This window comes from Cariama cristata, unplaced genomic scaffold, assembly GCF_000690535.1.
Source record: "Cariama cristata isolate BGI_N322 unplaced genomic scaffold, ASM69053v1 scaffold10357, whole genome shotgun sequence".
Taxonomy (NCBI): domain Eukaryota; kingdom Metazoa; phylum Chordata; class Aves; order Cariamiformes; family Cariamidae; genus Cariama; species Cariama cristata.
Genome location: NW_009626089.1, coordinates 35,034 through 47,891, shown reverse-complemented (window position 1 = coordinate 47,891; position 12,858 = coordinate 35,034). Strand labels below are relative to the sequence as shown.

Below are 12,858 nucleotides of genomic sequence, written 5' to 3'. Positions count from 1 at the left end.
CAGGATTCAGCAGAGAGTGGCCAGAAATCCTGTGGAAGTCACGCCGAGGTTCAGTCCCAGAGATGCACCGGACGGAGCCGGGGCTCCAGCACTGCAGCGGGGCCTCCGTGCCCGTACGGACTGCGCTGCAGCCTGCCAAACCAAAGGCAAAAGGGTTGGGGGCCCTAGCATTGCCACGCTGAAAGATCGCTTCACAGGACAGTGCTGCTTGCTCCAAGAGGCAAAATGTCAATGGATGGTCATGTAGGTCCCAGAGAGCTCAGGGCACCAAAATCTTCATTTCTATCCTGTAAAAAGGTGTTCCACAATACAAGGCTTCAAATCCAGTCGTGATCTTACTAACTAACTGTGATCTCTTAGTCGTAATTAAGAGCAGACTTGCAAATATCTCAGGTCTGACACCCTCCTGCTTTCCCGTTGAACACAGCTTCAGCTGAAGAGGGGTTGTGTGTGAAGACATTTGTTCAATCTGAAAAGCTTATTTCCATTGCGATCCAAATGCAAACGAGTGTGAGACTTTCTGGTAACCTTGTGAAATGGTAGATCATTGCATCATCTGAAGCTAAATATGTTCTGGTAATAGGCTGTGAAATGTGATCGTTAAGACATATTTCCAAACTCTAAGAGACATTTCCAAGGCATTTTTATCAGGACTAATAATAATTCTTCCTAATTCTACACAGTAGCACAGTGGAGACTTGAAATACTTTCCCTTTTCATGTGGATAATGCCGTAGCAAAGCCAAGTGTTATGCTTATTATTGCTGCAAAATTGTTCTTCCCTTGTTACTAACATATATATTTTCATTTTCCAAAGTGGATTTTAAGAGTGTTGGGCTTCTCACAAATAGTGTTTGTTTATTTAAGTGGAGAAATACTTCATGGTCCTTCATTTAAAAAAGAATATTTGAAAAATTGGAAAGCCTATACAGGAAGATACACAGAAAAATGCAAGATCGGGCAAGCTGGACCCCGTGATCCTGCCAGCTTCGACAGGGAATGGTAGCATTGTATTCTAGCATGCTATAACTCTAGGTTTTTTTCCTGGCGTAATTCTGCTTTCCTAAGGGGCAGCTTTCCATCACCAACATATAAGACATCCCAAATCTCCTCATTGTCTCAGCATCGGCATGCACGTAGCCATGTTGGTGGCTTTTTGTACTTTGCTCTTGAATAACCAGTGATTTATGGGGCAGTAGCAGGAGCATTATGTGTACTGTGTTCACTGCCTGTACCATAGTCATGAAGGCAGTGAAACGCTATGGTTGGTCGTACATTACAATTTTTTCATTCTCAAGAAGGTCCTACAGCCTGTTAAGCACAAAGCTCTATTCCTCCCTTACTGTGAAGAGAAAAAGCAACCTTAAAACAACACTCGGAGAACATGAAGAAAAGGTTTCTTTCTGCCATGTGGCTTGGAGAACTGTAAAAACTAAAAAAGCTCTCAAAACTTAACAGCCAGTGTCAAAGGAAAAGGAGCAAGGTAGGGAAACCAGCCGCCTCCGTCTGTAGCCAGAGGAAGGAGAAGGGAAGGTGTAGGGTTGTAGTGTACCAGCTCTTTTTCTCCAACAGGAGGCAGTGTGGTCTGCTACAAACAGCTCCGGAGCAAGCACCAGGACCCTGTGTTTGGTTCCAAGCTTCAGAGCTCCCTGCTGAGTATCTTTCTACAAAGATCTTGTCTTAGTTCACTCCTCTGGAGAGTTCTGGGTGAAAAGCAGTAGGTAAGGGCTGTGGAAAATAAGCAGTAATATCTAGGTTGTGTTGTAGAGTGTAACATTCATTATTTCAAGAAGAAACTGTAAAGAGGACCTTTATTTGGGAATTTCTCAGTAGCCATTACTGGACTTCTCCCCTCCTCTATAGCCTTTAAAGAGAAAAAAATGCTCATCCATCCTACTGAGCCCAGAAATAGCCCATGAGAATAACATGAAGTGAAACCCGAATGAGTCTGGTACACCCCAAAATATGAAACTTCATTGAGAACTATCTAACCCTGAACACTTCCAGAGAAGCTCTTAAGCAGTCCCACAGAGGAGCTGAAACCCCATGATACGAACAAGTACAAGACCAATTCCCAATGCAGTTTGGACTCCATGTGTGAGGAGCTTAACACAGGCTGAGAAATAAATTAATCTCTGTTCTACAGAGGAGGCATTTTTCAAGGAGCATTTAACCAGGGACTGGTCAGGAGCAAAGCCAAACTAGTTTCATCCTAATTGAGTAGATCAGTTTTGGAGCATGCTTTTATTCTGTAAAATGCGCTCAAAAATTAGCAAGAGCATTTCTTGTCACTATTGAAGACTGATTCTCTGTACTATGCTTTATTTTCTGAAGTTTCCTGGAAAGAGTTTCCTGGAATGTGAGATCATTTCTTCATTTCTCCCATGGGATGGACACACGCACACACGCACAAATAATAATGAAAAAACGTGCGATGGGTATCTCCTGTAGATACAAACACGCTGCTCCTGCTGTGTACTTTCATGTGTGCACGTAAAGGAAACAGACCCAAGTAAACAGAGCTGTGCTCACAACAAAAGGTAGAGAGGGCTTGCGAGGGCTTCCTCTCCTACGTGGTAGCAGTGAGGGAAGGGAGACAGCAGCTACACGGTCCAGCCCCAGCATCCAGGAGGATGAGGATGGTTACCCCTTAATCCCTTGCATGCATTTTCCCCCTTCCCTGTAATGAAACCTCTGGTGCACACCAAAGAGCTAAGTTGTCTCCTCCATCCCGGGCAAGCCCAGACCGGGATGAAGTGGCCACCCAGGTGCCCTCCATGCCCGGGGGGGGTGTGGGGTGGCTGCTGACTGCCCTTAGATTTGTTTTGTTACATCAGCAAGGGTGGACTTTCCGTGCCTTGGCTCTCTCCCTCTCCCCGGGCGGGTTTTTGCTGTGCCTTCAGTTCTCTCCCTCCTCCCCCACCTTCCTCCTCTCCATTTGCAGCCTGCCCCTCCTCCCGGGCTGCCTCCCCTCCTTGTCCCCTCCTCTTTCACAGTCAGAGGCTTGAAAACTTGTTAAAAGCTCTCCCAGTGTTCCAACTTAGAAAAAAGTTTTATGAGGTATCAGCACTTTCATTAGTGGGGAAGGAAGGATGAAAACTACAAAACGGCAGTAGACTTTTAAAGTTTAAATAGCCAGGTCTGAGTGCCTGACCGTGCTCTTCCATTTTACTTTAACCCTCCAAAGAAGTATTCTGATCCAGTTTCCCTGCTGATCAGCAAGGGTAAGTTGAAAGTTTTCCTTTTTTCATCTTTTTGCGTATCACTTTTTTTCTGGAAACACTTCTTTTTTTTTTATCACCCTCAGAGTTTTGTGTTCTTGCGCCGATGGTTGAACTTGTTTAAAAATACACAGCTGTAAAAGCGTAAATTCTCTTAAAGTGCTCAGTTCAAACCTGTAGGAATTCTTTGCTTCCTTTTGTCAGATTTCTCTCCGTTTCTCCAAATCCTACACTTGTACAACTTCTGGCCGCGTTCCGCCGGAGGAGGAACTGCGGGGCAGTTGGGGCTGCAGGGCTGAGGTGCGGACTTGTTGCCAGGATTTGGGGGAATTCGCTCCCTCTCGACTAAGTGAGCTCCTCGGAAAGAAAAAACCGAGGTGCGCATCAGTCCCCCCCCTCTGGTACCGAAATTGCAGCAGAAGTTGGTAACGGGGAGACCTCCTGGTCCTGAGTGCATCCCACTTCTGCCCCACGCTTTCGGCTTTGGTGTGGAAATCCTGCCTGATGCCCAAGAGCTTGTGCAGGGCAAGGCTCTTAATTAGGTGCTTTGTTAAATGCGGCAGCTGCTCCAGTGGTGGCTTTCACGTGCTCTCCCTGATAAGTTTTCCCCCTTTTTCTTTTAAAATAGATGTGATAAAATCCAGAGCCGGGTTACGGATTTTTAACCTGGTTTGTGTATCGTTACTCTGTTTTAGCAACCTCGTGAGGGGTTTTTTTTTAGGAATGTGAGATATCATGATATGCCTCACCACGTTGGCAATGTCTGTGAAAGTCTTGGGTGGATATAAATGAAAGTTGTCGAGGAACAACTGTGCGAGAATATCCACAATATGTGTCATAATCCCAATATGACACATTCCCTTTATGTTACCTGGAAGGCTCAAATACCAAAATGCAGAGGAAAAAAACCCACACTTGAGCAGCATCTCTTGGAGAACTGAAAAGCTTTTTACATTGCAAGACTTGGAGTGATTCCTTATAGCAGTTGCTGCCTGGTGCTTGCCAGTAGTTAGAGCAACACGAGGAGGCAGGGAAAAGCCTTCAGCTGAGGGGCGAAGCAAGACTCTACCTTGTCGAGTAACACGTTCTCCTCTTAAACAAGAATATTGTGTGCTTACGTGTGTCCTCACGTTTTGCCTTGAGATAACCAGCGAGCCTCGTGAAGTGGCGTTATCAATTCCTTTTGGTTTTGTATGGGAGATTTATGATGAAGACTCCTGGTGATGGGGACGAAAGCTGGGGCTCCGGACCTTGTGCCTGAGTTCTGTCTGTGTGTGTGTGTGCACAGGGGGAGCAAGTTGGAGGACTTGCGTGAAGCTTTCATCGTGCCATTTTTCACATCTGGACAGCACACTGCACTGCAGAATTTAAGCCTCTAGTCTTTGGGATGTTTACTGAAGTGTTTCCTTCAGAAACTTCAAAGCCAAACACTGGCACTGACCCATGATACCTAACAAGCATACAAATGGGAGAGGGGTGAGCAGCAGGCTGAGGTCAGAAGAGGCGAGAGAAGGACACAGGGGATTTGATTTGCGACAGAAATCTGAATGCTTATACACTCTGCAGCGCAAACAGATTCAACACTGTAATGTTATCTCGGCTCTCATATTATGCAAGCCCAAAAGATTAATTTTATTTGTCTCTGAAATGAATGTCGGTTTAGGCCAAGGATTCCTGTGGGCATGAGGAAGGTTAGATGACATTGAGCAATCTGTTTCATCAGAGATGTTGCTCTCTTTCCCCCGGTCTTCTGGTATCTCCTCACGCTGTTACCCACTGAATTTTATCTCGCGTGGAGGCACCTGGTCTGTTGTTTATGCCACATGTACATGTTAGAAATCCAGATTTCAAAATGTGTGAGAAGGAGCATCAGAGGGCCCTGGGCCCCCTCAGGGAATTCAGCATTTCTTCTCTTAATTCCAAAGAGAGGAGAGGGATGAATCTGGGCAGTAACACAGAGGGTAGACCTGACTGGTACAACTAGAAAATGTCTGAGAAAGTGGTTATGGTTGCTTTGGGCCCTTTTGCAGCTATGCTTTAGAATTAAATTAGGCAGAGAGGGTACAACACAGGAGAGGCAAAGGCTATGGGGTGTATCCACTAGTGGCTCACCACCAGCAGTACTGGCAGAGAATGAAAAAACCACACAGTTGTGACACTGAATTCTAGTTACTGCAGCCATTTAGGGTGTAATCTTTGTCCAGCGGATAAAGTGATCTGAAGCTCATCTGCAGACCTACAAATGGACTGCACCTTCCCAGGGGAATGTCTGGAAGACATTTGCTGATATTTTTTTTTTTTTTTTTTTGTAAGATTTCAGAAAACTAGCCTTCCCTATTCCAACCCTTCCAACCCCTTCAGTTGTACATCTCAGCTGCTTTCTCTGGTTGCTTTTGGGAAATACTCAGGCTGATTGATGTTCAAGGTCCAGAATCCTCTCTCTTGTTGGCTATTTATGTGTGTGTGAGCACATATAGAAAGGTAGGACAGGTTGGAACACCAATACTTTGGCCTGTTTCCCAGCTGCTTCAGATGCACAATCCCATTTCAGATCCCACTCTAACCCCTACTGCTCTTCCATCCACTAGCATGTGACCTTCTAACACTCTAGTCAGACCTGGGCATGTTACCACAGCACTGAGTTTGCATTACTTTTCCTGGAAAATATAAACCAGATGACATGATGAATGCTGTCCGTAAAAAATAGTTCTAGAATTTCTTAATTGTGGCTTACAAATCAAATTTCTTATATATGTGGTCATCCAAAACCCATGCGGATGAATGCTGTCATATCTCCTGCTGCTCTATGACTTTTTTTCCTATCTTTACCCACACACAGTAGGACCTGGAAGAAATCCATCTTTTAAAGAGTTTGCTAGGCCAGCATTAGTCTGTCTCAGAAAAGGCTTATAGTCCTGTAAAGTAATAATCAGTAAGAACTCAGAAATGCACGTACTCATCATCAGTCATATCCTTAAATTCCTGAAGTACTGAAATTGTATCAATCGATCAGGTCAACCTGTGTCATTCAGTGGACTCATTTAAGGTGTCTGGAAGTGTTAAAAGAAGTTTAAGTCAAGAATGGTGAAGAACTATGTTAGAAGGTTATCTGCTATCCGTTTCAAACTATTTACAAAGCTTGAATACTTAAATAGCTGTTTGATACAAACCCTCTTTTTATACCTAGTAAACAGATACGGTAATCAGTTAATAAAAATGGTCTTTCAGTGCCCTAAAAGTAAACAAGTCAGATCCGATGAATGAATTTGCCCTACAACAAAACAAAGTACTGTGTTTCATAAGGCAGTAGAATCCACTTAAGCAAAGGAATAATATATTTGTGCCACCACAAGGTTATCTGATTAACAGTACAATGTTTTGAATTGATGTGGGGGTTTTTTATCACTGGCAAAGGCTAGCGTGTAACTGATCTCTTTAAAAAAAAAAAATTGCTTTTCAAAACTATGTATGAGTAATTCAAGCATGGAATGTTTCCTCCTGGAGTTTATATTGCCAGAGGACATAAATGAAACTTAGCAATTTTGCATGCTGAAGCAAATTAAAAAATGGGTAGTAAATTCTCAAAATACTGCAGGTGTGGGATTAAGTAGGTCAAAACTGAAGTAAATCACGTTGCGTTAATGGGCCGGAGTGGAGTGTAATTAAAAAACAAACAACACATAACTGCCTAGAAATAACACCTCCTCTGTTTTCTTAATCAAACTTTCAATCTGAAATAACATTTAGAGAGTGAAAAAAAATACGTTGAGTCTGAGGAAAGTCTGTTAATGCAGTAGTTTCGAGTCATCGGAAAGCTGACTAATTAAACCAAGAAGCTGTTAGTTGAAAAAGGCTCCTTCTGTCCACTTCACTTCTAGGACGTGGAACAAATAGCTTGCCTTTAAAACAAACCTCACATGTTGTGGAGTTACAGCCTGTTCTCTGTTTTAACAATCCCAGCCTGAGGAGGAACGTGGTCACATTTCGTTCCAGCCTTCCCAGAGAGCTCCACACCGGTGTGCCCGGTTCCTTCTCTGCCACCCCAAACCCATGAAGACAAACTAGACTTTTCCTGGGAAGGACTAAAGTCGGGATGTGTCAGAGAGAAACACCCGGGGAGCCTTCCAGGTTTAAAAGCGTGAAGCAGGCCTGATCCTTTGATGGGTCTTCAGTCACCTGAAGAACTGAATTCCATGAGGAAGGGTCCGCAGGCCGGAGCGAGGTGACTAACCGGGCCCAGGGAATGGCCCTGGGATGTTTTTCAGGGCTTCACAGAGAATCTCTCGGAGCTATCGGAGCGAGTACTTTAAACACTTGTCTCCCATTACTCTCACAGACTCTTTCCGATGGCAGGAACGGTGTGCTTTTATTTGGCATCTATTGTTATGATTGAGTTTGCCAGACTTATAATCTTGTGTTTCCAGTGACTCACTGCTTCTTGAAAGAAAATCTCCTCAGTGCTAAAATGTCCTATTTTATGAATTATCCGAAAAGGGCTTTTTCTATAAATGACCTTCGCTGGGGAATACACCCATGATGCAATGGGGAGGAAATAATTTGGACATTATTGAAACTATTAATACCAGGAAGGGATTACTCAGCATGCACGGAACAAATATCTATACCCAGCAGCATCTGCTTTAAAAGGGAAACTTTGCGATTATTTTTCCTTTCAAGTGCCCGATTTCACATGCTGGTTCGTGTGAGGCAAGTGAAAATGTAAGTTTTTATGCAGATAAGAGTCCCATTCTCCAGCTGATAAAAATCCTATAGTGAACTTTGTTTTTCCTAGGAATCTAGAAAGTCCGGTAAACCATTTAATTTATTTTATATCATCCTGTGTATTTCCAGATATCCCCGAGAAGCAGCCTGTGTCCCAGAAATGCGCACTTTAAAACTCGAGAGAGGCGATTTAAACTTGCAGTGTTCAATGCTTGGAATGCAAACTGCACGCCAGGAGTTGCCTTAAAAACAGAAAGAGCTCATTTACCTTTTTTTTCTTGCTAAATCTTTTTTCCTTTCAAAACAAAGTGAAGGAATTTTAAATATAAAAAGATGCAAATACAAAGATGAAACTACAATAAATTAAGCAAGCCACAGATAAACAGGAAACCAGTTCCTCCAATATGGTAAAAGGAGCTTAGCTGTACTTCATGTATTACTATTTTTGGTTCCTTCATAAAAGTATAGGTAAAGAATACTAACTTTGATCTTTGTGCGGCAAATACTAATGTATAAACTTTATTTAGATAGCAAGTTTTTTCTGAAGTTGAGTACAGTATAGATTTGGCATCATTAGGAACTATACTCTTAAATGTATTCCACACAATGTAGTGATAGGCAAGAGCTCAGTTTAATGTTGCCGTAGGAAAAATAGCACACATTTTTAAATGATAAAATTTTAGGTATCCGACCCTAATGTTAACTTAGTATAACTTTTTGTATTTAGGTTATACTACGGTTTGCTTTCTTATTCTCTTAGAGTTAACATAAACATTACCGTGAACGATCCACACTGAAAGAGAAATCTTTCATGTATTGCTAGCCTATTCAGGCAGTGCCGGTACGTACTCCCACACCACTTCCACTTCCACGTCGGCGGTGTATCCCAGCTGGTGTCTGTCTGAGGCAGGTGTAGATCGTTGAACTGAGGCTGCCACCAAGGAGGCTGAGGCAACCACAGTGGCAAGCAAGGGTTGTCGTGGTCTTCTTGAAAACTGGAGTGAAACTGGAAACCTCTTTTTTTCATTGTGCTCTGAGACATTATATGTTACTTTCTTTTTTCAGTTTCTCTGACTTCCCACTCCACCTGCAGACCAACTAAAACTCTGGTTTCTCTTCAGGTCGTGTAGAACGCATGAATGAAAACAAAGCTGACATCTCTGCTCTATTAGCATTGATCTGTGATTTAGTGTATCAAAGGTATTAAAGCTCTGTCTTAACCATCACTTTTTTTTTTCTTTGTGTCCTTCTTTAACCAGCATCCTGTGAAGATGGGTGATTGGAGTGCCTTGGGAAAACTTCTTGACAAGGTTCAAGCCTATTCTACTGCAGGAGGGAAAGTGTGGCTGTCTGTCCTCTTTATTTTCCGAATCTTGCTATTGGGGACAGCAGTCGAATCTGCTTGGGGAGATGAACAGTCTGCTTTCCGGTGCAACACTCAACAGCCTGGTTGCGAGAATGTCTGCTATGACAAGTCCTTCCCTATCTCCCATGTACGCTTCTGGGTTCTGCAGATCATATTTGTGTCTGTACCTACCCTTTTGTACCTGGCGCACGTGTTTTATGTAATGAGGAAAGAAGAGAAGCTGAACAAAAGAGAAGAAGAGCTCAAGGTGGTCCAAAATGATGGTGTGAATGTGGATATGCACCTCAAGCAAATAGAAATTAAGAAATTCAAGTATGGGATCGAAGAGCATGGCAAAGTGAAGATGCGTGGGGGACTGCTCCGTACTTACATCATCAGCATCCTGTTTAAATCTGTCTTCGAGGTGGCTTTCTTGCTAATACAGTGGTACATTTATGGGTTTAGCCTGAATGCCATCTACACCTGTGAGCGAGACCCATGCCCGCACAGAGTGGACTGCTTCCTCTCCCGTCCAACTGAGAAAACCATCTTCATCCTCTTCATGCTGGTCGTGTCCTTGGTGTCTCTTGCCTTGAACATCATCGAGCTTTTCTACGTGTTCTTCAAGGGCGTCAAGGATCGTGTGAAAGGGAAAACCGACCCCTACTCCCACAGCGGTGCCATGAGCCCTTCCAAGGACTGTGGCTCCCCCAAATATGCTTATTACAATGGCTGCTCCTCACCGACCGCCCCCTTGTCTCCCATGTCTCCCCCGGGGTACAAGCTCGTTACCGGAGACAGGAACAATTCCTCCTGTCGTAACTACAATAAGCAAGCCAGCGAGCAAAACTGGGCCAACTACAGCGCAGAGCAGAACAGAATGGGGCAGGCTGGCAGCACCATCTCCAACTCGCACGCCCAGCCCTTCGACTTCTCCGATGAGCACCAGAACACTAAAAAACTGGCGTCAGGACACGAGCTGCAACCCCTCACCATTGTGGACCAGAGGCCTCCCAGCAGAGCCAGCAGCCGAGCTAGCAGCAGGCCTCGACCCGATGACCTGGAGATCTAAGCTTCTAACTGCAGTACTTGCTCAACTAAGAAACGACGTGCATTGGAAGATGCAGTCAGTGCTGATCTTGTTCCAGTGGAGGTGGTACTTAACAGTCTCAAGCAGGAGATTTTAACAATCATAAAAACAAACAAACAAGCGAACAAACTTTTAAGATACTTGCTGTTTTTGGGGGGGATGTGGGGTTGGTGTGGGGTGGTACAGTACACATTGGTATTTAATGTAGCTGGTTTAAAGAATTTAAATACTTTAAAAAAAGGAAAAAAAAAGGAAAAAGATAGATAGTCAGTACTAAGGTAGGGGGTTGTTTTTCTAGAAAGGCTGTAAATATCTGACTGTATGTGTATGTGTGTACTATTGTGTTTGTTTCTAAAGAATCTTCTGTAATACTAAAACCCAATAATAACTGAACTCACATTTGTCAGGGTGAAGTGCTGCCTGAAGATGAAAACGTTTTTCCTATTCAACAAGCAAAAAAGTCCAGGATTGCCTCTGATCATTTCCCTGTCAAGAACATTCCATTCTTACAAAGTGCACTTTGAAGGTAAACTTTCCTACGTGATCCTCCAGGTTGTCAAAAGGCTCCTGTGAGGACAATCTACAGCCTTTGAATCATTCAACTCAAATTTCAGACATGGCCCACTGAGAAATACTTTGGTCACCTGCTTTTCCAGCCCTTCACGCAGGTAGATTTTTGTAATGTGCGTTAAGTGGGATGGCTCCACACTCGTAGAACCAGCAACCACACTCTTGCCCACAGCAATATTCATGTCCTGCTGTTCACGTACAGTCCAGTTAGCATCATATAAAACCCAGTTTGCTGCCACTTGCAGATTTAAGTGTTAAGATGGGCAAGCAACTGCCTTTAGTGAATTTTATCACACCTTTATGCATATTAAGGGTGTACATATGTGTGTGAATGTGGAAGTAAAAGTATACACAAAACACGCTCAGAAGCATACAGTGAGAAATAAACGCACACAGATTACTTGCAGTTGACACTTTCTCATGGATATTGTGAAGATGTGGGCCACTATGGTGTTTACATTCTCTGATTCCTTCAATGCAAGTGAAGCACATGTCATTATATTTTTTTAATTCTATAGAATATTTTCCATGTATCCTAAATGGATGCTTTTTTAAAAAATGAAAAATAAAAAAAGGCCTAATCCTGGATGTCTTGCTCTGGAAAATCTCTCTTTCAAGTCAGTGGGAGTTTTGCCTGAATGAAGGCTACAGGATCAAGCCCAAGATGTAGCGAACCATGTTCTTGCTGGCGTGAATGATTTTCTTTTGTAGAAGTTAGGGGTGGAAAAGACCCATTAGGTCATCTAGCCAATCTCCCTGATAGGTAATAATGATGCTTGAATGATAGAAGATGTAGTACTGTAAGCAAGCTTTAGTCTTTTATGTGAGAAACTTAGAAGAAATGCTTTGTGCTGGATTAATAATAAAATTTGCCTACATGACTTTTGCAGTAACTGGTATTTTTCTTGTTCTAAGTATTCACGTTTACTGAACTGTAATGTCCACTCCGAGTTTGACAGTTAGGTCTTTCTAGATGGCTCTAGTAACTTTAGTGTTTACACTTAGATTTTGTTTGAAATGCAAGTGAAGTTGAAAGGATTGTTGAAGACTACAATTCTAGCTAATTTATTTGAAATACATGCTAAAGAAATCTACCAGTTTCTTCAAATGCATAGCCTCTTAGCTGAACACAGATCGACCAAGGAAATACATAGCTTGGTTTCATTTTGCAGCAACACAGATAAATTGTTTCATTTAATACATTATATTAATTTGTTTGACATTCCATGTTAAACTACTGTTGTGTTCAACTTCATTGCATGTATGCAACCATAGTCCGTTGGATCATGTTGTCTGGAGAACATTAGTCAATAAAGTTTTAATTTAGTATAAATATATTTTCTAGTTGTCTTTTACTGTTTTATATGTCCATATATCTTTTGTTTCAGTCTTATAATCCAAACTCATTCTTCCTCTCTTCCATTTTTCCCCAGTCACTCTGCCTTTCAGCAGTATTCTTGATTTAATCCGTCTGGATTTACTTTGAACTGAAATTTCACAGGACCAGATTCAGATACCCTCACAACACTGGAAAAACAAGCATCGTTTGTGCCACTCCTGAACACAGTCAATACTCAGCATGAACTACTGTAATTCAAATCGTGCTATGAGCATCAGAAAATAGATATTTATTTGCAAACTGTTATAAAAAAGATAGTAGTAAGATACCATCACATAATTTTTCAAGCAATTTTTATATATGGGTTAGATTCAACATTATGAAATGATTGTTTCTAGTTTACATTTCTCCATGTAATCAGACTGCTTGACTGACAGTTTCAATTTCTGGAATGAAATCCTCATTCTTTCAGAGTCAATGGGAGAAAGGTACTGATTTTGATATGGCTGGGATTTCACATACCGTCTACTGCTTCACCATTTAGGTCCCTATCACTAATGAAGATGTACAGT

The 12,858-nt window shown here is 42.5% G+C and overlaps 1 protein-coding gene across 2 annotated transcripts; it reads left to right on the top strand.

Moving 5' to 3' along the window:
- The first annotated feature begins 2,980 nt into the window (after positions 1-2,980).
- Positions 2,981-12,282, top strand: GJA1 (gap junction protein, alpha 1, 43kDa). Of its 2 annotated transcripts, none has more exons than XM_009703876.1 (2): positions 2,981-3,227; positions 9,202-12,282. In XM_009703876.1, the coding sequence occupies exon 2, from the start codon at positions 9,214-9,216 to the stop codon at positions 10,357-10,359; it is 1,146 nt and encodes a 381-aa protein (XP_009702178.1). In that variant the 5' UTR covers positions 2,981-3,227; positions 9,202-9,213; the 3' UTR covers positions 10,360-12,282. The 2 variants fall into 2 exon arrangements, with proteins under 2 accessions (XP_009702178.1, XP_009702179.1); XM_009703877.1 differs by having other exon boundaries at positions 3,000-3,223.
- Positions 12,283-12,858: the final 576 nt, after the last annotated feature.